Source organism: Scatophagus argus, chromosome 5 (genome assembly GCF_020382885.2).
Source record: "Scatophagus argus isolate fScaArg1 chromosome 5, fScaArg1.pri, whole genome shotgun sequence".
Classification (NCBI taxonomy): Eukaryota; Metazoa; Chordata; class Actinopteri; family Scatophagidae; genus Scatophagus; species Scatophagus argus.
This window is the reverse complement of record NC_058497.1, coordinates 25,009,958-25,036,136: the sequence shown is the minus strand read 5'-3', so window position 1 is coordinate 25,036,136 and position 26,179 is coordinate 25,009,958. Positions and strand designations below refer to the sequence as shown.

The 26,179-nt window shown below is 47.7% G+C and overlaps 1 protein-coding gene and 1 long non-coding RNA gene across 7 annotated transcripts in view; one reads left to right on the top strand and one right to left on the bottom strand.

Annotated features, from left to right (window-relative positions):
* Nucleotides 1–1,128: 1,128 nt before the first annotated feature.
* slc8a2b (solute carrier family 8 member 2b) overlaps nucleotides 1,129–26,179 on the bottom strand; it is a 105,155-nt gene continuing 80,104 nt past the window's right edge. For all 6 annotated transcript variants that reach the window (XM_046389996.1, XM_046389994.1, XM_046389998.1 and 3 more), the window contains 14 exons: nucleotides 24,191–24,713; nucleotides 22,152–22,289; nucleotides 21,819–22,046; nucleotides 21,079–21,474; nucleotides 19,510–19,635; nucleotides 19,177–19,372; nucleotides 18,496–18,626; nucleotides 15,603–15,976; nucleotides 13,176–13,279; nucleotides 12,397–12,414; nucleotides 8,998–9,122; nucleotides 6,928–7,027; nucleotides 5,244–5,519; nucleotides 1,129–5,047 (listed from right to left, as the gene is read on the bottom strand). In XM_046389996.1, the coding sequence (XP_046245952.1) occupies nucleotides 4,671–5,047; nucleotides 5,244–5,519; nucleotides 6,928–7,027; nucleotides 8,998–9,122; nucleotides 12,397–12,414; nucleotides 13,176–13,279; nucleotides 15,603–15,976; nucleotides 18,496–18,626; nucleotides 19,177–19,372; nucleotides 19,510–19,635; nucleotides 21,079–21,474; nucleotides 21,819–22,046; nucleotides 22,152–22,289; nucleotides 24,191–24,577 (2,976 nt within the window). In that variant the 5' untranslated portion in view covers nucleotides 24,578–24,713 and the 3' untranslated portion in view covers nucleotides 1,129–4,670. The remainder of the gene's footprint in view (nucleotides 5,048–5,243; nucleotides 5,520–6,927; nucleotides 7,028–8,997; nucleotides 9,123–12,396; nucleotides 12,415–13,175; nucleotides 13,280–15,602; nucleotides 15,977–18,495; nucleotides 18,627–19,176; nucleotides 19,373–19,509; nucleotides 19,636–21,078; nucleotides 21,475–21,818; nucleotides 22,047–22,151; nucleotides 22,290–24,190; nucleotides 24,714–26,179) is intronic.
* Nucleotides 15,929–17,905, top strand: LOC124059730. The gene is made up of 2 exons (XR_006843422.1): nucleotides 15,929–16,057; nucleotides 16,771–17,905. It is a non-coding gene; the product is annotated as an uncharacterized LOC124059730 (long non-coding RNA).

Here is a 26,179-nt window from a genome sequence, read left to right as displayed (position 1 = left end):
GGGGTCCACACAACAGCTGGACTTCACTGGGCCTCAGTGTGTGACTCTGCATCTCCACACCGAACCACCTCACTGCTGTGCGGGTCCCCTTTTCTCTCCGCTTCCCGCACAAACCAAAGCAAGCGGTTTCATTAGAGTGGGCTGCATGGCATTTAAAATACTGCTGTACTTTTAGCATCGACGTGTACTTTAAGCACCAGAAGTACTCATTAAGCAGCGTGGCATATTTCAGAGAGATGTTTATTATATAATTGGATTATAATTATTGATGCATTAATGTGTTCGTAACTTAAATGTTGAAGCTGCTAAAGGAAGTGAAGTTTCATCTTTATCTATATTATGTCATAATTTATTTGTTGACTATATTTTCTGTTATTACACTAAATTTGCAAATTAACTTATTCAGTATTTTAAGCTGTCAAACAAATTAAGTGGAGTAAAAAAGTGCAACATTTCTCTTGGAATTGTCATGGAGAAAAAGTTTAAAGTTGCAGAAAATGGAAGTACTTCAGTAAAGCACGAGAACCTCAAAAAGTACAGAACTTGAGTAAATATACTTTGATAGTTTCCACCACTTGTACATGCTTGTGCACATCTGATCGCCCCCTGGTGGCTGGCTGCAGTACAGCTCATAAACCCTTCATCCTTATTGTTAGCAGATGGGAACTGGGCCAAACTAAAAACTCCAAGTACAAACAAATACAAGTACAGTCCTCCTCACAGATAGCTTCTGCTGTCATTTTAGGTAGTTCTTATCACACGAGCGTGTGGACAGGAACTCAATACAGCAGTTTCACCACCTGATCACTACTACACTGTCTCTGGCTCCAAATGCCATCACCAAGACAAGATGGCAGCGCTCATATCTGGGATATTTTGGCTTCATTTTTGTACAGTGGGAGGACATGTGTCGGCCATCTTTATTTATGTCAACAGGTTTGACTGTATGCTTATTTGGAACAAAAATAATGACTCAGACACGTTACACCTTGAAAATAAATAAGCTATATTCCAATAAGGTCAACGTCACTTGATTAAAGACCTTCATTTTCTTTCAGTAACACATTACACCTCATGCCGTTTTCTCAAAACAAGTTGTCATTTTTTTTCCAAGAGGTTTTTTACTGCATTTCATAAAAAACTTTAATATCATCTTAAGTTAATAATTTATTACAGTATTGAATAAATGTTTATGTCTATCACAAGATATTGTAGTAACTCAGTCGTTATTTCCTTACAAAGGATCAGGCAGAGAGAAATTTTCATCATCACAGGAAAGAACTTCACAGAGACACATTGAAGAGCAAGACCTGGGAGGGAGCGAATGGGAGAAGAGCAGAAGAAGAAGAAGAAGAAGAGGGGGAACACTTAGACACAGAAATATCATACACCAACAAACAATAAGATGACCTGGGATGTTGCTCGTTGCAGACCATGACACAACAGAGCACACTCTCTTTTCACAGCTTCTAAAGGTAATAAAACAAGCAGTAGACACTGAAACCGTATGCTGTGTGTGTGTGTGTGTGTGTGTGTGTGTGTGTGTGTGTGTGTGTGTGTGTGTGTGCGAGCCTGTGCCTGTTTCTTCAGTATCTGTATGGAGTTATAGTTGTGTCTGTGTGTGCCACTTGCTCATTTTATTTCACAAAGAGCCTCTGCTGTTTGGGATTAAAACTGCATGGGGAGTGGGTGGAGGTGGGGGGATCGACCCGATAAAATATGCCGATAGGCGTCCATCACAGTAGACCATGCTGCTAACACGTGTACACGGGGGTTCGTCATGCATCTGCAGAGGACCACGGAGGGGAAGCAAACACAGACACACACCGGGGAGGGGCGGCTGAGGAGGAGAAGCTGGATGGGGAGGCATCACATCTACTTACAGAACAGCAAAGGCCGCAGCCAGACAGTTAGTACAGAAGTTCATGGAAACACGGGACATTGTAAACAGTTCTGTTCTGTTGGGTGCCGAGACAAATCTGGGTCACATCTGCTGGGACAACACTGGGTACATAATCTGAGCTGGTCCATTCTGTACCCGCTGGTGCTGATCCACTCTGACCCAGACACAGATTACACAAGAGTTCAGCAGAGCTCTGTGTGTGTGTGTGTGTGAGATGTGTAATATTGGTCCCACCTGGTGGTTACAGGTAAGGTTACGAGCTCACACCCCACTGACCTGCCTCTCGGCCACCGTTAGTATCCACAAACAGTCCGTCTTAGGCGCACGACAACCCGAGACTGACTGTCATACTGGCAATGTTCCACACTGTTTCTTCATGTAAACATGCTACTTACACTCCAAACGTCCTGCTTCGACACAGCTGAGTGAACAAACGTACGTTGGCAGAGGGTTACAACAAAACACTGGAGCAGGAGAACATGTGAACCGACCTCTCGCCAAGGCCGCTAACGAAACGTGTTGGGCCTTTTCCTCCGTATTGCACATGGAAACCGCATCCCTGCTCGCCTCAGGGCCCCGCGGCACAGCTTATCCACAGATATATAATCCTCTTGTAAATAAATAAATAAATATCTAAATAATATACAGAAGTGACACAAGTAAGTCAGCAGGTGGCGTACTTCGGTACATTAGATGGGGTTATGTTTGGTCACACAGTTTGAGCTTCCTCACTGGGCAAAACATATTAAAATCTAATCCGCTAAATTCAGCAGTGATGTAAGCGACGCTACCTGTACTGTATATACACACGTATCGATACTATTCTGAACGTTGTTTAGAAGTACAAAAAAAATCTACCTCAGCTTTTTTCTGCAAGGAAAAGATACAAAACCGTTTTTTTTAGAAAGTTTACAAAGTATAGTTAGTTAAGGGTAAACTCATCGGATCTTTCTGATGTTATCGATAACAAAGTGTAGCACTTGTCGTTTGTGTGTGAGCATATTTATTCAACGTGACTGACAGAATCTGACGGTAATAATAAAGTGGCGTGTCGATGCGATAAACCAGCTGGATTCTGGACTCCTGATGCTTCCGGCCTCAGCGAAACGTTTCCTGTTTTTTCTGCCCGCTGACTCTTCAGCTTCACGCATCTCAGTGTTGTTAGTAATAAACCTGAACATTTTACTGCATGTTTCCTCTCTGCCAGGCAATACTGAGCTGAGCAGAGCCAATCAGTGTGCTGGACACGAGGCCCGGACACTGACACGGTTACTTCTTTTGAATCTCTTCCCACAGGACAAGAAACGCGATGCGGTGGTTTCACCTGGACCCAGCGTTGACGTTAGGGAAACCCGCGAACTCCTCACAGTTCGCGGGTTTCCTCCAGTGTCTCGATCTTCATGTATTGCACACTTGCACAGTTTGTCGACAAAAGAAAAAGAAAGAAGAAGAAGAAAAAGGTGGGAACACGTGCATGTCTTAGCCACATCAAATAAAGTGCAGCCTGGACAGCATGTACGACCGGAAGCCTGAATACTAGATTTCCACTGGAGACGTTTTCCTTAAGGCATTGAACAGGTGCCATCTTGAAGCGTCCATGTGCTACAGACGAGGATCAGCATGCTGAAGACTGAATGTCGGTGACTAAATTATTTCCTGGCTTTAGAGGTTTCACTCTAAACGAACACTGGTTAAGTCTCGTGGGACCGTCCACACGTGTTTATCTGACCTGGATTTACAGGTGGATTTCCCTTCTACATGTGTGACTTGTGTGAAGACGCTCCGGCTTTTGCATGCAAGAAGATAATAATAAAAATCCCTCAGTGACCGGAACTGGTGGGGCTGCACGGATCAAAACCTCTCACATCACCTGCTTACATTTCATTCACTTTGGTCAGACTTGAGTCTCCGCTTGCCAAAACCACAGCTTCTGCCTCCACGTTTCCGGGGGTCCGTGCACGGAGTTTAAAAACGCTGAAGCTTTTCTGGCAGAAGAAGCAGAAACCGACGCGCTCCGTGACGTCACTCTGTCACCCTGTTTGACTTCTCCAGGTGTGTGCCTACTGAAAACACTACACTCGTATGTACAGTACACTGGCTTTCACTATTTACAGCGCGTGTGGAGAACCGCTTTTGTACCGCGTCACGAATCACCACGTTGAGAACCTCCTGCAGTAAACAAACTCGTTGTTGTTGTGATTGTAAACATTCGACTAGTTTTTTTTTTGTTTGTTTGTTTTGTTTTGTTGCTTTCACACGGGGCTCCGCCTCCTCAGCGAGGAAACATGAAGCACAAACCAGCTGTTGGTCCAGAGGAGAGACGAGCCAACATGCTGTTCCTTCAACACAACACAGGTGGGCTCGTCCAATCCAAGCTCAGCCCAGATTACCTGAAGCTGCACCTGGCCTGCCTCTCACCTCTGAACCTTCACTCTCACTTCCTTCCTCTCTCAAACTTTGCCGCAGTGACCTTCTGTATTCCCGATTCTCGCCCCTCACAAACACTTCCTCTTGTCCTTCGTCATGCCTGCAACTGTGTGTGTTAATGGTCTGTTTACACATGCGTACATACAGAGTGTGTGTGTGTGTGTGTGTGCGTGTGTGTGTGTGTATCTAAAGTATTTCCTGCATCAAAGACCTGCAGTGAGCACTATTAAAAAGATGAATCTCGTTTGTTTGACTCGTTTCATGTTGAATTGTGTGACTTAGTGTTGTAATATTAGTGTGTTGAGCAATGTTTCTTCCAGAACTTTCTCCATCTCCCCTTTTAGAAGCCATTGATGTGGCAGTAGGCCTCCAGGCTGGAGAAGAGGATGTAGAGGAACCACAGACCCAGGAACAGCAGGGTGGTGAGGAGGCGGGGCACCCTCGGTCCGCCGAGCTCTCCGCCGATGGAGGGCCGGCGCCGGAACAGGAGCACAGCCATGCAGATGAAAGCGAAGATGGTGAAGAGAGTGACGGAGAAGGCGAGCGACCCCGGGTCCACCTTGAACGCCTTTCCTTTGATTTTCCAGTAGATGGCTGCCACCGACCACGCCACGCCGATCCCCAGGAACACGTTAACGGCGTTGCTACCGGTGACGTTACCAACAGATGCATCAGCATGCTGGTCCTGCATGGCAGCCACTTTGCTAGCAAACGTGTCTGCAATGGGAGAAGAAAGTGGAGTAAATTACACACACACACACACACACTCGCAGCTGTTGGACTGAACAGCCTGCAGGACACAGGCCAGGGCCTCTCTTGACTTCCTTCTCATGCAAATGTAACTAACTCTGCCTGAATGGGTTTCTTGGTCCCAGTGTGCCAGAGTCAGTGGTGTGAAAGAGGATTCACTCACCTGGAATAGAAGTTCCCAGGGCCACGAACACCACAGCGGTCACGGTGTCCCGCAGCCCCACGGTGCAGCCAAAGTGTGACGCCAAATCCCCGATGATGGCGGTGAGGAGGCCGATGACGCTGATGGACACTAAGAAGCAGGCCCAGCCGTTCCAGTACTCCGTGGGCGGGACGCAGGCAAACAGAACCTTCCAGAAGACGGTGAGGAAATGCATGACGTAGTCGTAGCAAGATGGAAGGCGCTCTGCGCGACCCTCCTCATCATCGTCGCCATCACCTGAGGGGGGAAACCCAGGAGGAACCACGGAGAAGGTTTGAGTCAGAACAGCCTTCCACGCTCAGCCATGTGGACACCACCTAACATCTGCTACGAGCGCATCAGATCTTATCAAGTGCAGCATTTAGAACAATGAAAGAATAAGAGATAAGGCTGTTGGCCAAGGTGGAGTCTGCTGCCGGAGATGTAAGAGTTTCTGCTGTCCTGCTGGGGAAAAGGTTGTCGTGATTTCGTAGTGGACGGGCTGGACTGTGTGGTTTGACCGGGTCCTGGATGGAGGGCGTGTCTGAGCCAATGGCAGCAGGGGAATCCAGTACCAGTGTTCAGTCAGGTTTAACAGATCAGCATCCAGCGCAGGACGTAGAGGAGCAGCATAGTGTGGGCTGCTTCGGTCTCCAGAGCCAGGACCAGAACATCCCCACTCCCCCAGGCCCAGGTGTTTTATCAGAAGCTCTGCTGTCAGTGTGGCCACTGGACAGACCTGCATCTCATTCTCTGTTCAATCCCTTTCCCCATTCACATCATCTATGTTGCTTTGTGCCTTTGAGTTTTAGTCTCCTCGACCTGAAACTGAGCTTGAACTGGAACCAGATCTGTACCTGCCTTCACCTTTCACCTCCTCCATTTCTGTACCTGCTGTCTCTGCGTGTGTCATCATTTTACTGTTAAGCTTGTGGATTAATTACAGTGTGTAGTGAGCTGAGACTGCCACTAGATGGAGGCTTTGAACTACAAACCCGAAACCCAGCAACTCTTCATGGGTGTCACAGCCCACTGGGCTTGCTGCAGGATTGATATTTCCTATATTTGTGATATAGCAAGAGTTGTTTGTAAGAATGTTTAATCTTGGTTTCAGAGGGCGGAGTGGAGGAGTAGGAGGGTGTAGTACTGTGTAGATGTACTACAGACTCCTCACTGTCATCTTAAAAATGAATTTTCTTCACTTCTATAAGATTATGAATTATTTATTATTATTGATTATCTTCATGTATCAGAGAGGGATCTCCTCCTCCTCCTCCTCCTCCTCCTCCTCCACCTCCTCCACCTCCTCCACCTCCTCCTCCCTCTGATCGAGGGTCTGAGCACAGGTTGGGTTGTTTCTCAAAGGTAAAGATGTTTGACACTTTAGCTGGCAAGTTAAGTCCTTCTGCTTACAAAATGTCATGTGCCATCAGTCCAGACAGAAAGACCTCTAACTGCAACACAGCAGCAATCAGCCAACTTTTTCAAAACATTTTTTTCAGTCACTGATTAAAAGCGTGTTAGAAGACTTAACAGGTGAGACGTGTGCAGACAGAGACTGAGTGATAACCTTCAGGTCATAAATCATTAATCACACTTAACACGCATTTCATTCAAGGAAGCAGGAGTAATATGTCTCTCTCACACACACACACACACAGCTCACCTGCGCTGACAGTGACCGCCTCCACAAACTGCTCCCTCCAGGAGTGTGTGCCGATCACCAGCGCCAAGTTGGTCTTCTTAATGAGCTTGTCGACGGTGCTCTGCCAATCAGAAGCACAACACGTCTTATCAGTGACCAGTTACAGCTGAGGACAGGTGACAGAGACACTCAGGTGAGACTGAACTCGTTAACTGTGCTGGGGGGGCACAGAGTGGGACAAGGGGCCCCGTCTGTCCAGAACCAGCACCAGTCTGGTTCCACAGGTTCCACAGTTTAAGCTTTTTAATTGCAGAACGATCTTTTAAATCACTTCCCAAAACATATTGTTTTGTTTTGTTTTGTTTTCTCATCATACTGTTGTTGGTGTTTTATTTTTCTTTTGTATTATTTTAAATGGTCTGCAGTCCTGAAATGTTTTTCACCACGTAAATCCATTAACAGTGAGAAGTGACGTATAAATAAAGTTTATTCATACAGTTATTATAACTTAAAGGGCCCCCCCCATCAGCTTTACACATGAAGTCCAGTTTGCTCACAGTTTACAGGTGATGCGGGTCTAATGAGACATGCTACTGAGTTGCATTATGGGAAACGGAGGAGAAAAGTTGGGATGTCTTGGCCTCTGCTGCTTTGATTCTACATACAGATGAAAGATGAAAAGATGAAAGATGAAAGTGACATATTTTGTCATTGAAGGGAACTCGCTCCAATGAAATTCGTGCTCTGCATTTAACCCACCCAAGTGACGTGCACACACACACAGCAAACCCGGGGCAGTGGGCGACCGCGTGCAGCGCCCGGGGAGCAGTGGGGGTTAGGTACCTTGCTCAAGGGTACCTCAGCCATGAACACCGGGACGGGGAATCGAACCAGCGATCCACCGGTTACGGGTCCAACACCCTAACCGCAATACAGCAACTCTACACTCAACACATCATTTGCTCTCATATTCATTTATTTGTGCAAAGAGCAGACTGAGCCACATCGATCTCCTGTGAGCTTCATCTAAATGCCAATCATGCTGAATTTCATTATTCTCACAGCTGGCTCTCACTAAACACAAATCATAGCAGACAGGGTCAATTCCACATCCACAAGGGGGTCAATTTACTTTGTAATCAAATAGAGGATGAGAGTATTGAATTTTAGTGAACTGTCCTTCGAGTGGCGACGGCTCTCAGTTATTGTTTTGTTGTTTATTTGCCGCTCGTCCTTTGTGCTCTCTCTGCTCTCCTGTAATTAATTCAGATGCATCTGCAGGCCTTTAATTGGCCGAGAGTGAGGAGGCTGTTTGATTCATTTGCTTCCTCTGTCCAGTTGAGCTTTTAGCTGAGCCATTTTAAAATATCGTGCTGGAAAAACAAGACAGAGTTATTTTCTGTGTTTCTGAGAGAGCGTCATAATTTCTGGGCTTTTGAAACACACGCTACTTCAGTTACAGCGAGTGAGTGCTGATGATTTCACACAACAGACTTACTGTAAAACCACATTCACAAAAAGTCACCCTCACATGAGGAAACGTTATCTATCATTATCTTATCTGGTGTGTTGAACGGGACTTTCGTGGTGGTGGCGACTGGTTTGATTAGCTTAAAATGCACCTGAACCCATTTCAGATATTTGGGTTGCTTGCAGTTGGCGTCCTCACACAGGAAGAACGCAGCAGAACGCAGCAGAATGCAGCTGAACGCACCGTGGACGCCGTGGGAGTTTGAATTATCCACGTCTCCAGCAAGCTGCTGTATGGAGGGCAACTTGTGCATTTTCAATAATTCAAACTCACATTAGATGTGCCGGCTGAGAGGGTTACGACCCGGGCTCACTCGTGTGCATCAGCGTGTAAAGGTGGATTACGTAACACCTCCTGATAAACTCGGCTTGACCCTTTTGGCCCATAAAATCAGTATCCTAAGCATCACCATCTGCGCTGCGAGGGCTTCAGGAGGGAAACGTTCAAATACGTCTGTGCAGACAGAAAGTTTACGTTCTGGAGGTCTTCGCCCACAGCTCTGAGGATAACTTATGTGCAGCCTAAATAAATCAAATTCATCATATGAATGAATGGTGCACCTTGAACTCGTACGACTCCTCGATGACCACCTCCAGGCGGCTGTGCTCTCCCAGGATGGGCTTCCCCATCTCAGCTATCCTCCGGGCCTCCTCCTCCTCAGCGCTCATCTGCCCCTCCAGCCCGTCTGTGGGAAGAAAGGAGGGAGGAAAGGGGGAGGGAGAGGTGAGTGCGGACTGTAACTAAAAATGCACGTCACAGATATTCCCCGTCTCGCCTCAACAGAACAGATAGTGAGTCAGCATTTTATTTGCAGAGCATAAACATGCCAATCGTGCACATGCATGTGTGTGTGTGTGTGTGTGTGTGTGTTCTCCCACAGCACGCGGGAGCGACATGAAACGACGACAGATGGACGATGAGTGTGTTCGTGTGTGTGTGAGCAGAAAAACACCACAGAAAGATTAGAGCTGTGGCTCCACTGAGAGCGACGAGGAAACGCCTGGCGGCTCGGCTGCGAAGCCGAAACAGAAAACGTTTTGTTGCAGGCTCTGACTGACATCACGTGTGATGTGAGCCTGGCGAAGAGGAGAGAATCACAGATCTTACCTCTGATTTTGATGATCAAAACTGAAAGGTCATTTCAAACAATTTTCATTTAGAAATTTAAAAATCTTGACACTCCCAAATAAGATACCTCACGAGAAAATACCGTCAGACCTCCAACAAGGGGGCAGTCAGAGCTCAACACAGAACTGATGAATGAGTCCTCATCGCACGGAAAAACTCCAGCGCGAGACTCAATACAACAGTTGGCCAATGAGAACAAAAAGTGAAGCTTCTCGTGTCGATCGGACTCTGTAGTTCCTGCAGTCTGGCCAGTGTGCTGCTGCCAGCTACAGGGACTGGTCAGACTGGGAGCCCGGGGGTTCGATGGTGGGCCCAGTGGACAGGATGGAGAACGCTGAACCATGGAGTACAGACTTTATGTGTTGTCTCAGGACAAACTGGGAGGGAGGTGGATGTGGCCAGCAGGCCGCCAGTCGACAACCACTACTCCCGAAAATATCAGTCCGCTTGGTTTTTATTCTGGGTCTTTCAATAAGGCGTTTGAGAGCGAGAACAAGCAGCAAATTTCAAGAAGAAGGGATTAACAGCGAGTGCGTTTGCCGAGTGTGTTCAGCTGTAAATGGCCTTTTGTTGCTCATCCTTTCTGCTCAAGAGTCAGAGAGGAGGAGAATGAAGAGACTGGGAGGTATGGACAGAGTGTGTGTGTGTGTGTGTGTGTGTGTATGAAGAGCAGGCAGAGATTATAGCCCTCCCCCTTCAAAGGCGGCCCGTGGCTAATTATGAAAAGGCTGTAAGAGTGAAGCAGCATATGGCAACCGTCCCGGCAGCACTCGCTGACACTATTTCAAGCTGTCATAATCACACAAACACATAGTCAGACACTCACACACACAGACACACACACCACAAACAGGGCCTCACTTCACTTTGAGGTGCTTCCTCTGAGCAGAAACATCCTTCAGCTTCCACCACACAGCAGAAGCCACCTGCCCTGCTGCGACAGTCGAGTGAGGTGAACGACAATCACGACCGCGGGGCCGCCGGCTCGATCTTCTAGCCTTCGTATTGTGCTTCAGCTCAGTCATTTGAGGTTAAAGCTGCTCGTTTGCTTTGCAGTCTGGTGTCTGCTTTAAATTTTGGAAAGTTTGAAGGACTTCATAAGAGAAAAAGATGCGACGTCGCTGAGCTGAGCACACGGTGGAAACTGTTCTGTCTGCAGGTTTGGTTTACTGACGATCTGAACTCACGCAGCTGCTGCTGTTTGGAGAAAATGTTGTCACAAGCTCTGAGTGCTTCCTGTTCAAAGCTAATGTGAATCACAGACTGTATAAAACAGGGATGTAGTCTCCAGGTCATTACACAAAGCTTTCTGAAGAGCAATTGTGAAGCTTGTGAAAAAGTGGAGCACAGAGTTTCTGGATGGTCTGTTAGTACAGTTAACCCCACAGCAGGCCATATCATTTATCCCATATTTTCATAAACATTCTCCAAAAGACCGCAGACCACCGCAGAGAGGTTCAGAAGTTCAGCGACTTGAATCAGCTGAGGTGAGTAGTGCACAAGCTAGCAGCTAGCTGTCGCTCAAAGTGACCCCTTAACTTAAAGAGACCAAAACTGTTTTTTGTACCAGGCTGTAGACATGATTAAGCATTTATGTTAAAGCATTTTAACGTTTGGACTTATGGGGACCGACTGGTTTTTGGAGCCTCAAGTGGCCATTAAAGGAACTGCACTTTTTGAAGTTCCACACGTTCTGCATCGGCTTCATTTATCAGCCCGTTAACAGGATGGAGGTGCTCTTCTCCTTTGCTGGGCGACTTGATTCAGAACTGACACGTATTCATTTTTCCTCAGCATAATTTTCAACAGAACATAAAGGCTTTTTCAAAACCCAACACAGACAGGCTGCTCACGTCAGTCTTTTTTCTTCTCTATCCGATTATCCGTGCAGTAAATCCAGAACAGTTTCCATAAGAACAAATCATACATGAATTCCAGTTAGTCTGTTCTGCCTCCCACGTACTCGTCATGATATGATGTATATGGTAATGCCCAGCCTTGGCACGCTCCATTTGGCTGTGATATATCTGCATCGGCACACGGCGACAGCACACAAAATGAGCTCATTTGTGAGCATTTATTTCCAAACTGTTCCACTGTGCTGTGCTGAGATTCTCAGAGACCAGCTCTGATGTGATCCAAATGTAAACAGACAAATACGCATCCCTCCCCCAAGCAAAGGCTAAAAGAGATGCCAGGACGGCGAGCCAGGCCATTTCAATGTGGTGCAGAGCAAACAATGTCCTGGCTGAGCAGAGAACCTGAGCGGCTGCCGGGAAAAACAATTTTGGATCAAAGAAACTGAAACATCCCTTCACATCCACTGCAAATGAAAACAGACTGCTTTCTTATTCAAACTTTGCTGCATATGAAGTTTAAGAACTAATGCAAAACAAATGTCTTTGAGTGTCTGTTCACGCATAAAGATCTCAAATGAATGCAGCTTTTCGACACTCATCTTTGCTGCTGGTCTCAGAGTGAGATCTCATGATCAATAATGTTGAATCGGTGATCGACGGAGGCGCCCACTTGGCTCTTATTCTCATTCATTTTGTTTTTGTTCAGTTTATCTGGCCTGCCTGTTCCTGGCTCGATAAGTTTGCCTGTTGGACTGATTGTTTGCTTTGGCTTTGGTCTTATTGTTCCTGTGCTTCTGGGTTCAGATCTCTCACAGTCACTCAGCTGTTAAATTAGCGGCCAGAACCCTGAAGAAGTAATCTTTGGCTTTAGGAAACTGCAACAAGCATTTTTGCTAATTTTCACTGAAAGTAACTGTTAGCTGCAGCTTCCTGGCCAATCAGCTCTGAGGAGGAACAATCAGGTGGTCTTACCTTGGCTGAGCAGCAGAGCTGTGGAGAGGACAGACGGAGGAAAAAACAGCAGTCAGAACAGAAAACATAACACACACAAAGTGACACATCATAAATGAAATTCAAGGAAGTCCTCCACATTACATAGAAAAGAGGAGGTGTCCTCGAGTCGTCGTGGAAACAGCTAATGGATGAATCGATAGGCCCTGAGCATGTGTGTGTGTGTGTGTGTGTGTTGTGTTTTTGTGTCTAATAAGATGGATCCCTGTGGGTAAAGCAGCTCACTGAAGCAGCTCAGAAACAAAATAAACAGAAGAAAAAGGCGACGAGGCTGAACGGTTTGGATTAACTGTGTGGCTTAGCCGCACTTCTCTAAACGTGAGCTAATAAGAATATTTTTCATGTTTTTATTTTCCACTTAGGGCTGAGTATCATTTTCAGTTTTTCAAAAATGTGACTTCCTGTTTCCTCCTGTTTGGTTTGATTGAAATAAGTCAATGAGAATGTGAACCAGAACTAAAAGGCAGCGATTCAGCATATTTTTTTTCTGGGTGTCAAAGTTCCCCAAAAACTGTAAAGTTTGGAGTGAAATCAGGAGCTTTAGGATCAACGAGGCAGAAAACAGGAATTTCAATGTCAGCTTTCAGCACTCGAATGATTTCAACTATTTGGTATCGAGCAGATGGAGTTTGGACTGTAGGTTCAGTATCCTGCACTGCAATTATGGCTGATCAACAGTTCAGTCAGGTGAAAATAAATTTCAAATAAAACAATCAAATCTAATCACATCACATGCGTACCTGAGATTCCTCTCTTCAGCCAGCGCGGCTCCTCCAGCACAATGAAGAAGTTTTCATGTTTTTCATATTCTTCGTCATCAATTATCCTCACCTGGAAAGTCTGACTGCATGCACACACACACACACACACACACACAGAAAGAATTGTAATAAACTTAGATGTATTCGGGCAGCATCCATACACACACTTGTGTACACATGTACACACACAAATGAGGTAAAGCATTTCATCAATAAGTAAAGTGGAGCTCGCAGGGCCTTCCCCACAGGACATCCTTCCTATTGACATGCTGGTCTTACAAACCTCCAGGTCCATGAACATATATTAACACACACACACACACACACACACGCTGTGCAGAGCTGCCCACATGGTGGTCTCCCTCCTGTTGACTCTGATCAGGACCAACTGTTGCGTAAATCAGAGCAGAAGGAAGCAGGATGCAGAGAGGGGACACAGGTTCAATAATTCAGGCAAAGTGAGGAGCTGAGGAAGAAAGTAAACAAGTTGGGCAAAACAAGGAGAAAAGAAAGTAAGAAAGTGAGACGGGAATGAAAGCTGAAAGAGAGAGAGAAAAGGTACGACAGGACAGATTTGGTGATGTAGAAGATTTATTCACATGCTCATTTTCGGTGTGAAGATGTTTCAGATGAAATGCCCGGAGATGGAAAGCACCTGCAGAACATTCAAAACAGTACAGCATACAGGATGTAGTTTTCAGTGTACTCTGAAGTCGGCTGCAGAAGCATGAAGTCCTGCAGCCACAGCTGGATCTACAGGCTTGTCAGCACATCATCAGTAATAAAGACACTGAATGTGGTCGAACAGAAGCTGAAATGGGCCACGATGGGCAGAGAAGGCAGGAAGTGGAAGCTTGTGGCTGCAGATGAGGTGAAAAAAACGATAAAGTTGTCGCTGAGCACACGTGTTGCAGGTGTTCATCCAGATACTGAGGGCGACATGTACTCGGACTGGGCCATCATTAACCGCAGGAAAGACAAACTGGAACAAACATCCCCTTAAGAGCAGAATCAACGTGCTGCTGAAACTCTGAAAAATGTTCTGAAAAGTTTTCCATCGTCACAGAAACACACTGAGATCCGTCGCCCATCGCCCTCGGGCCTGTCACACCTACTTCAGGCCTCTGTCAGTCAATGAACCTGCCGGTTTACATCAGATTAAAGCTGCTGGAATCAATAACACACAAGCAACAATCCATTCGAGTTTGTCACATCTAACCAGGCCTCTGGAAAAAAGAAACGCACCAGTCAAAGACAGCGCCCTCACCACGGCTAACCACCCAGCATCGACCTGCCTCGACCTCACGTGAGCTCCTCTGTCTCTCTTCTGTCTATTCTGGTTATTAAATCACTGATCCGCATCAGGTGGCTTCTGGGTCCTCCACCTCCTGGTGTTACACAAGCGTCCCCCACTGACACCACCGCCCCGCAGGTGGCAGCAGAGAGCGAGGGGTGCTTGTTGTGGTAGATTGGACCTACAGAAGAAGACAACAGTCTCGACTTTGTGGTTCACTAAGAACATACCAGCGCTTTAATTTGCTTTCTTTGGCTCCTTTTATGAATACCAGGATGGAATTGTGAACAGTTTCAAGCATTTTTCTGAAAAATTTCACACAAGAAGGCCCCCCCCCCCCAAAAAAAAACCAAAAACAAAACAAACTTATCCAGCCTGCACTGGTCTGGTTTGGACCAAAGTGGTCGGCGTCAGTCTTTTTTGCAGATTAATAAGCACATCACATTCGCACTGCAGCCACCCTGCAAGCAGGAACTGGACACACACTCTCACAACACAACACAACACAAACTCTCGCTCTTCACACAAACTCGTAGAGGATTCAGCACAGCATGGTGGGACTCCTCTCAGGTCAGCCGCCATGAATAATGGATACGACTGCTGTCTGGCAAGCACAAAGGTGAGGAAGGACAGAAGACGGAGCTTAAAGAGTTTAGGAGGAGTGAAAAGGTGAGGAGAGAGGAGTGGCTAAATGAGGGAAAAGGTGAGGAGGGGAGACAAAATGAGGATGGCAGAGTGAAGGGTGATGAGGAATAAAAACTTCCCTCTGCTCCTTCTGTCTGCCTTCTTGCTCTTACCACACATTATTTTTTAGACACAAAATGTATGTTCAAAAATCCCATTTTAACAGCTTTTCAGGCCTTTCACCCACCCAAGAGGGATTAACATCTAAATCTGCAGCTCTCGCACACTTTCAGGTATAAACATGCAGTCTGAATGTCAAGTTTGTTTTCCAGCAGTTAACTCGACTGACTGCTGCAGGAAGTCATCCTGAAATCATCTGACACTTCAGCTACCAGATGATCCACTTTCTTCACCAGCAGGCCAATAACTCGGTGAGAGTGACCAACGTGATGAGCTCAAAGAGGCCAAGAAAGTTCAGTCTGACTCACGTGGTCTGGTCGTTGACGAACTCCAGCTCTCCTCGGGCCTCCTCGTAGTCGTCCCCGGCCTTGGCGGTGCCTGACTCGGTGTGGTACGGCAGGATGACGGTGCCGCGGGCGCCCGAGTTGCGCACCACCGTCACCTCCATGGTGCCCACGCTCTCGCTCACCCTCACCATGCGCTCGCTGAATGTGAAGATGCCGGCGTGGTCGTCGTCCAGGATGGTCACCGTGGCAACAAGGGGCTCAACCAAGCGAGCTTTGGGGGCGGCACCCACCTCGTCGCTCTCGAACATCCCCTCCGCGTCGCCAACACGCAGATTCAGCAGGCGCACGAAGAAGTGCTCGTCCTCCTCGAAGATGTCGTCGTCGATTATGCCCACCTGCAGACCAAGAGACGTAAAGGACGTTTCTGCCAGCTCCATAAATCAGCAAGTCGCTCAGTTAGCATGGACACCTGCAAGGTGATGTGCCCGCACCTGACACCTGCCAGCCAATCAGAATGTAGTGTTTTCAGTTGGCGTGACGTGGACTCGGCTGAGTGTACCAGGAGCTACGTTCTCTGCATCCATCAGATCCATTCAGAATTAAAGAATTAAAGGATGAAGTCAAGATGGGATTGAATGTCACTCGTTATTTAAATCTGGGCATGCATGCATGATTTATACACAACTTATCATCCAGACTCTTTCAGCTCTGGAGGGGAGTTTCATTTTACAGGAGCTGAGTATTGAACGTTTTCTTTGTCACAGAAAGCTGCCAGAAATGCTTGAGTGTAGTTTTTGTGTGTCTGGACGGCTGTGCTGAAAACCGAGAGCCAGTCATCGCCCCCCAGCTAACACATAAACAGATTATTATCATCTGATCGTGCCTCTGCACATTAACCGACAGGTGGGCGCTTCCAAATCAGGTTAGGCTGGCATCCTAATCCAATGAGGCGGACCGCGTCCTGCCATGTGTTCAGACACAAACATATTAAGGATGGAGTGCAGCCCCGATGCAATGTGGACAATATAACACATAATATAATATATAATATTTACACATGAAAGCAGATGCGGAGCAACACTGACATTCATTAGAAGTCATGTTTGTGTCCACCTGATGTGCCACATTCACGCTCTGGTTCTGGTCTCTGGTCTGAGCCAGGCTGATAACCAACATGTCTCCACTGCAGGTCAAACAAGCTGGAAGCTGTCAAACAGGGAGGACCTGGAAACACTGCTTTTCAACCCAACCTGACGGGCGCAGGGCGACGAGGATAAAAATGGACGTCGGGCATGAAAACTGATGGTTTCACTCATCTTCACTTCATCTTCATCTCACATAGTGAATCATAGCGGATGACAGGAAGTCTGACATGCGTCTGAGAAGAACAGCTAAGAGTTTATCACTCACACAAACACACAATCTGTGGCACACGTGTGGACGGGTGTCATTTGAAAGCAGACTTGAACGGACGACCTTCCGTTGCACATTAGGTTCAGTCTGGGATCCTGGTGAACGATCGTCTCCTTCTTTGGATGTGACTAAACATCAGTGAGGAGTGACGGTGTGAAGGGAGTGGGTCTGACTCTGGACTCAGACTGGACTCTGAGCCACATGCTCTGGTTTAATTGGTTTCCCTGTTGCTCATTTGTGGCGCAGCGATGGATGGACTCCACCAGTATGGCGCTGAAATGGATGACACTGACCTTTGTGATGTGCTCAGTGTTTCACCATCTCTGTGCTCACGACAGACGGGCAGGTTTATGGCGTCTGTTCCTGTGACGCCCCGCCCTCCTCAGGCCTCACAGTCCTTTTGATGTGAGTCTGTGCAGAGACGCTCCGGCAGTCTTTCTGTGAGCTTTTAATTCACACAGCAAAGGGGGCTTTAAAAAGTCATATTATTGGTTTCTCTTTCAGTAAAAAAGTGTGCTGTTTGATCCCAAGTCCAGATGGAGAAAAAAGTTGGGTAACACTGACAATCAAACGCAGTCAGCTCAGACTCGATGGTTTTTGAAGGCAAATCACATGATTTAAATCTCAAGGCTGAGAGTTTCTTTCTTCCTGTAAAATATCTTCAGCTTCGATTCATTCATTTTGTTCTGTACTCCCTCATCATTCATTCCTTCATGCTGTGAAATATATCTGTTATCTGTGTTCTCCTTCTCCATACTGACCCAATACTTTTATATATAGTGTATGAACAGTAAAAGAAAAAAAACTACAAAAATTACATCTGAATTGAATATATTGAAATATGTTGATGAATATCTAGAAATAGAAAAATGAAAAGGCTAAATAAAATCAGTAAAAAGACTAAAATGAAACCAGGACGAAAAAGTCATTTTTCCTCTGTTGTTTTACTCACACGTTAAGTTTTAAGAAATTTCAGATTTCCAGGAAAACAAAACTGAAACGATTTCACTTTTAACTGCAGATCCAAAAGCTTTGTGCCTCTCAGGCTCAAACACTAAAGCAGCAGCTAACGTAGCAGCAGGAGTGTTTTTATCCTGTGCTTGATTCTCAGCATCTGTCTCTCCTCAGCCTCCCCCTGTCTCACTCCGTCTGGGACTCTCCCCCCTCGTCCCCCCGGCCCGTCCCCCCTCGCTCTGATCTCCTCAGATATCCTCAGATATCCTCCACCACAGAGCTCCTGAAGCAGAAGCTGGTGACTGGTTGTGTTTATCAGCTTCTGTTTGAGCTCAGAGCTTTTGGGGATGGCCTGTCAGAACTGCTCTTTCATAATGTATACGATGATGATGATGATGATGATGCTATTTATACATTTCCCCGTGGGGATCATTAAAGTTTCACCTCATCTCCAAAACACTTGAGAGTTCAGAGTGAAGCCCCCTGACCGTCAGTCTGGAGTCAAACCTGACGTCCTGAGGTGCGACTCCTCCTCCTCTTCACTCACTTTAATGTCTTTGCGAGTCTCTCCGGGTTTGAACACCAGCGTTCCCTCGCTGTACTCGTAGTCCGACCCGGCGTTGGCAGAGCCGTCCTCCGTCCTGTAGTCCACGTAGAAGGTGTTCTCTCCCAGACCCCCTGAACAGCACAAATACACCAAATTAACACTGAGTAAAACAACCCACAACGAAGAAAGTGACTTCAAACACGTGAAAAACTCAACAGCAGCTTCTCTTCCCGTAAATCACGACCTCGTTACTCAGCTTACTCAGACTTTGTTGTGAGCAGGTGCATGCAGGAGGAGGAGCTATTTTCACGAGGCTCGTGGTCGTGACAGGGCGGGATCTAAATGTTAACGGCGTCCTGTCCAGATGGATGAACGCATGTGTTTTTGATTTTGTTGTGAACTGTCCCTTTAAGTGAGATTCTGATTGGGGGCCTTTGTAGACGTGTCACAGTGATGTCACGTGTGTGTGTGTGTGTGTGTGTGTGTGATGTTAAAAGGTCTCTTTTAAGTCGTTCTCATAGCACCACTTGGATTCAGTGTGTAAAAATGAATCGCCACGCTGCGGTTATGGCGTCAAGTGAACGGACAGATTTCAGATTTTATCACCACGCAGGGTCTGAGCCTGCTGCTGAATTATTCTTGTGAACTCAGTATTCGTCCATGACTTATTCATCCCCCAACCTTGGCAGACTACAGCCAGCGTCAGGACGCCGCAGTTCTCCATGCACTGACTGTGGGCGCTTTCAAACGAGATGCGGCTGCAGCTCCCCAGGTCGTCTTCTTCTGGTGCTTCCTCGTCAGTTACGGCCGCACGGCGAGCGTGGTCGGCCGCGTGCTTCTTCAGGACGTTACCAGCTCCGATCATCATGCGGGTGGCCTTGGCGGAGACAGGCAGGACGAGGGGTTAGGAGAGACAGGGTGTGCACAATGTCCTTCACATTTGCCGTCGTGATTCACGCTCGCTCATACGTGTGCGCACGTGTGTGTGTGTGTGTGTGTGTGTGTGTGTGTCACCTGTATGCGGTAGAAGGCTCGGCTCTTCTGTTGGTGCAGCAGGGCGTAGTAGTTGGCCAGCTCCACCAGCTGGTCCAGCTCTTTGTCGGGATATTTCTGCTTCAGCTCCTTCAGGATACGAATCACCTGGAGGAGAGACGAGAGGACACGCTCACACTGACGGCACGTGTGGGTGTTCGTACAGACCGCCGCTCAGATCCCCGTCGCGGCCTCGCTTCCATCACACCACATCAAAAGGCACTTCCTGTCAGCTGACCACCTCTAATCATTTTGACTTCCGTTGAAGGACGGCTTGGGTTCATCTATGGGTTTTCAAAAACATTCTTTGGCTTTAACAGCTGTTGAAAAGTCTCCCTGAATCACAGGAAATGGTGCATGACGGCGTACCTGCCAAAAAAGAATTTGTTTTGTCACAACGCAGGTTTTCATCTAAATGAATCCTAAAATCCTAAACAGGTGCAGATCAGTGAGGAGGATGAGAAACAATCCTGCCACACAGAACTCGAGCTGTGACCAGATCTTGTTGTCTCTAATCTCCTTCCGCCTCGTTCATTTTGTCCTTCTGTCTTTCGTCACGGGTTCCTTGTTTCTGCTCGACTTTCTGACCCTCATTATCGTATTTTCATCTCCCTCTCTGTGCTGTCATTACGTCCGGACTCGCCTCGTTTCCTCCTCGACAGTGAGAGCTTCTAGTCTCTTTTTAGCAGCTTATTAACACATGGAAATGTGGACGATGTGTGAAAACTCAGCTGGAAGTTAAACAGTAAAACACTCGTACCACAACATCCTGAACGAAGGAGTCACGCGTCACTTCAGGAAACGGAAATCTAAACTCGAGTCGTTCATCAAGGCTGCAACATTTACTGTCTCCTGCAGGGAAACGACCCGTCACTGCAGAGCTGCAGTGATGACAGCGTCTCCCTCTCTGCACCGACCCGACATGTGTCCGAGACTTTCTGAGTTTTCCTGGTTCAGGTGCAGGATTTACCTGCCACGTCTTGTAGGAAACGACTGAACACATGACGAAGGAAAGCACTGCAGTGCAAAATGTTTGACTGGACACAACAGAACAACTGCTGGTGACAATGTTGTGTGAAATGTTGTCCCTCCCTGTCCGTCTCCCTCCCCGTCTGTCTCCCTCCCCGTCTGTCTCTTTCCCCGTCTGTCTCTTTCCCTGTCCGTGTCCCTTACCGTGTGTCTTCCTCCCTGTCTATCTCCTTCCCTGTCTGTCTCCCTCTCTGTCTGTCTCTTTCCCTGTCCGTCTCCCTCCCTGTCTATCTCCCTCCCTGTCTGTCTCCCTCTCTGTCTGTCTCTTTCCCCGTCTGTCTCCCTCCCCGTCTGTCTCTTTCCCCGTCTGTCTCTTTCCCTGTCCGTGTCCCTTACCGTGTGTCTTCCTCCCTGTCTATCTCCTTCCCTGTCTGTCTCCCTCTCTGTCTGTCTCTTTCCCTGTCCGTCTCCCTCCCTGTCTATCTCCCTCCCTGTCTGTCTCCCTCTCTGTCTGTCTCTTTCCCTGTCCGTCTCCCTCCCTGAGTGTCTCCCTCCCTGTCTGTCTCCCTCTCTGTCTCCCACCTCTTTGCGGCTCTCGTCCAGCTCCTTGCTGTTCTCCATGTTGACCATCGTGCTGTTGGAGTTGGGCAGGTTGCCCCTGGCTCCCGTTGCCATGGCCCCCGCTGCCGCCCCGATGTTATTGGCTGCAGCGCCCACTGTGCCGTCCTGAGCTCCGCCTCCACAGTTTTCAGCGGGGACCACGGCGCCCCCTCTTGGTGGGAACTTGCCATCGATGATCATCTCCATTCCGCCCTTGTTGGGTGTCAAGTCTCCCTCGGTCTCCACGACGATGCCGTGGCGCTTGTCGGCACGGTAACGCTTGCCCATGTACTTGTAGAAGAGCAGGCGACGGTCGGCGATCCAAGCCAGGATGACACACACTGGGAAGTACATCAGGGTGACCAGGGCCTCCCACACCTGAAAGACACACACACACACACACACAGATCACAAAAGGTGGTTGTGATTCTGGTAATGCGACACGAGGAGTGAGGAAGAGGACGGAGCCTCATGAGGACTTTATCAGCAGCACAAGCAGGTGGTCTCAGAGGGATCCTAAAGCCAATCACATCAGCTCCTCTTCTCTAAACGAGTCCAGGAGGGGAGCTGCCCCCAGCACTCAGATTCCAGTCCACGCATGACAAAACACGTTCTGTTAGAGGATATCGAGGAAGTTCGATTGCAGCCACGCCCGTTTGGATACAAACATGTCCTGACTAGCAACAGAGACAGAAATGACCCTGCGCGTGAGTCCATCTCACCTCCACGACGCCTGGCGTCATGACGGACAGGATGAGGTAGAGCCAGATGTAGGCGAAGATGCTCCAGAAGGCGGTGATGAAGAACACCCTGAGGTGTTTGATCTTGCGGGTCTCGCCGTTGGGGATCGTCCACACGCAGATTCCGATGATGACAAACATGTTGAAGGCGGCGCTGCCAACGATGGTTCCTGGTCCCAGCTCGCCGGCCTCGAAGTTGTGACCACACACCTGGAGGGATGAGATCAGAAGTAATTCTAAGGTTATTGCTCTGCCTTGTGTGTGTGTGTGTGTGTGTGTGCGTGCGTGTGTGTGTGTGTGTGTGTGTGTGTGTACCTCTATAACAGACAGCAGAATCTCTGGAGCACTTGAGCCTAGAGCCATGAGTGTCAGATTGGACACCGTCTCGTTCCAGATTCGAACCGTTGCCACTGATGTTTCCCCGTTGGGCATCGTGATGGTCACCTCCTTCTCCTATTGGCCCAAACACACACACACACACACACACACACACACACACTGTGTTGACTGACTGTACCTTCTCTGGACAAACCACGTCCCAACCATGTCTGTGTGGTCTGTGCGGTGAGAACTACTTGCAGCATTTCTTTATTCTGTTTTCTAAACATTTCCCATGTGACGTGTTTTCTGCAGCTGCAGCATGTTGAGCTCTCAGGGCCACCGTACTGGACTCCATGATATAAGAGCACATGAAGGACAAAAATAAACCCAGACAAGTAGCTGCAGTGCAGGACTACACACACACACACACACACACACACACACACACACACGCATGCACAGACGTGTTGCTGTGGCTGCTACAGTGATGGATTATGGGATACACAGCAGGACGTTCACTTTGATCTTGAACAGGATAGATCCTCTTTCCTTCTTTAACTCTTTTGTTTCTCTTTTTCGTCCCCTTCTTTTCTTCTGCTATCCTCTAAAGCCCTGAGTCACAATCTGTGAGTCCTTCTCCTCTGATATTCGGCTGAATCCAGTGACCGACGGGCAGTCGTCAGGGGAAACACATATGGCTTCAGACTGTCGGCAGCTCACAGTGGATGCAGAGGAGACATCAGATGAAGATGCAGATGAGTGCAAGAGTCGATGGAACGAGTGAGCAGGGTGACGCAGGGCGAGCTAAACTAATTTACTAAAACGAGGAACTTTAACCCGACAGATGAAAGCTGATTGGCTGTGAGCAGGCGAGTGATGTGACTGTTTCTGACCAACTGGTACGTTTCCTGTCTTTCCACAGAACTCAGATTGTTCTGCATTAGCAGAGCCGTTAGATCTCGCCAGGCTTCACGCTCAAAGCTACTTCAACAGCCTGGTTTGAGTTCACTGAGCCTCTACAATCACATTCAATTTGTGAAGAGCACATCTCAGCACTGGAACAGTGAGGAGCGCCGGCTTCGTTCGTTAGCAGAACTGAAACGATATCCCTGACGATTCTGGTTGGTCCGTCACACTCCACTGAGTTCAGCCTGATGTTCAGCCACTTTCCATTAACTGAACATCACGCTCAGTTCAGATGAACTTCAGTTCAGATGTACACACTGAGTCCTGCTCCTGTCCAACTGTCTCACTAAACCTGCACAGCCGGTTTGTGACCGACTGTGAGGAAAATACTCCTGATTTGTTTTTAATGCATCTAATTTCCACTGTCCTTCCTGTCTCCTTCCTGTCTTTGTCTCCCTGCAGCTGACCTTCACGTCTCCTCGTCCTCCTCTCACACCCACCATCAGCCTGCATTCAGTCCTCAGAGGACTCTGCAGCAGATATGACTTAGCCTCAACGTCTGAACCATTACAGACCACCAGGGACCACATGCACACACACACACACACACACACATACACATACACATACACACACTCACACACACACACGCACACACACACTGAGCCTCCCCATCAGTTATTCCTGCTGCTTTCGGTCCAAACGGATGCACTGATGATATAAGACCCACAGTTGTGTCTCTTTGTCTCTGAGCAGCTGAGGGTCATTCGCACCGTAACACAGGAGCAATGAATAGAAATAAAATGGAAACACAAATGTAAAAGGAAACTGCCCTTTTAAATGCCTGAGTAAAACCTGTACAGTCAATTCAGTTATTTATTTCCTTTTTTAAACTGCGTTTCGGGGTTTTTAATTCCACTATGTATTCATGAATTCATGAATGTATTTCTAGCTGACTGTTTTTTAATTTGAACTATTTACTGATGGATTACAGTTTCATTTGTAATTTCTTTTATTCATGCTTTTGGTGCCCTTTAAAATATCAAATAATAAATGTATTTGTACACAGGTGTATTAATGCTGTTAATGTTGTTATTGCACCACACCACCCACTCACTGGCTCCCACCTGTGACGTGATGACCTCTATGGACGCCATGAATCGGTCGGCGATGATCGACACTCCCAGGAACATGTACATGAGGGACACAAAGTAGACCACCGCCCTGGCCACCTGGTCTCCGAGTCCAGGCTTGTCGGGCTCCCACATGGGCAGCAGGATGCCCGGCTTGCAGCCCGACACCTCCTCACACGACCCTGTTTGGCCTGACACGTTGCTGGTACTGTTAGACATGGAGGGCGGCAAGAAGGAAGGCAGCATGGAGGGCGAGACCAGTCGTGGGCTGGGGTCCCTGCTGGGCTCGATGCGCTGGGACTCCGACTGGCAGGGAGGCAGTGGGAGGAGGAAGAGGAGGAGGAGGGGGAGGAGGCGGGAGGGAGAGGCCGGGGGAGACATGGCCGAGCGCGGTTCTCAGGAGGGGCGGGTGGAAAGGGTGAAGCCGAGGGTGACGGGGTGAGGCTGAGGAAGTGGGAGGAGGAGGAGGAGGAGGGGGGAGACGCTGGGTAGAGCTGAAGGTGGTAGACTAGCTCACCTGCAGAGGGGGAGAGAGAATAAAAAAGAGAGGAAATTAGTTTGTGACACACTGAAAAGACCTTCAAACACAGCAGACAGTCTTAGCTTCTATCCCAAAAACGAGACATTTCCACTAAAGGTTCTTTAGAAAACCAGTACAGGTGCTCGGACGCTTTTCAGATAACCAAGAAATGGTTTATTTGAAACAAACCAACTTATATCAAAATCCTCTTCCTCAGTTCTTCAGGAGAATCCTGACTGTCTTTCACAGAAATGCAAGTTCTGGACTTGTTCTGGACCACAAAGTCCATCTGCCTCCACCACCAGCCTCAGCATTTTTATTCAGAAGACACGAATAGGAACGAGTTGTCCAGCCTCACAATAATGGAGATTGTTTAAAGATGAGTCAAAACACACACACACACACACACACAAGGCTGATTTGGATAAAGAGGCCCTGCTGCTACGCTTTGAGAGAGATGCTTTTGTAAATAACCTTTTCTCCACTCATCTGAAGCTCCACAGGAATATCAAATACGAGCTCAGGAGCTTTTGAAACATTTGCACAAACAGCAGATGAAAAGTGAGATTCACAGCAGATGACGCAGTTCGGTGGAGAGGAGACCCTGGCAGGTCTGTTCATGGTCATGAGCGCACAGAAAATTACAAAAACAGGTGATGAGGAAGAAGAAGAAGAAGAAGAAGAGCAGAAGAGAGGAGGCAGGCGTGTCAGATGGCACTGCAGACAGTTTTCATTTTGGCTGAACTGTCCCTTTAAGCCTCAGTAAGCCTGTGCAGGAGCCATCGTGCAGATACTGTTCAGTTTCCCCGCCTCTGCGCTACGCTGTGAGCGTGCGATGGCGCCAACTGGTGAGATTTGAAGCTCGGCGTGAAACCAAAGGACGGACAGATGGACTGAATCCTGTTCTGTGCCCCGAGGCCCTCGCTCCTCTGCCTCGCTCTTCCTCTCGGTCACCTGCCAACACCTTCTGCTCTCAAATGTTACGCACCTCGAACAAATCTGCTGCCTTTTCTTTTCATCTTTCTGTCCTGGCCAACGTTAGCTTTACGAGAACCGCCCGCCGCTGCTCTTCCTTCAGGTGTTTTTGAAGCTTTTCCTGTAGGCATTTTGGTCCTGCTGATTACCTGAAATAAGCTTTCCCGTCCTGCCAGTAATCGTTAAGTCAGAAATGGGACAGACAGGACAGTTAGACTTCAGAAGATTCAAAAATATCCTCAGTGTTTCTTTCCAGGCTCGTGTTGTACATTTACACTTCAGCACTTTGTGTCGAGCTGCTGCCGTGTGACGATAACGAGGTCAGCCCATTTCAAATGTTTTACAAAACCAGCCACTCGAGCAGAGACGGCAAATATTTTGAGAGCGAAAGTCGGATATTTGGATTGCGCGTGTGGTTTTAGATTGGATTTGTCTAACATGTTTGTTCTCCCAGTTTGCCTGAACACAACAGGACAGCAAAGGACAGC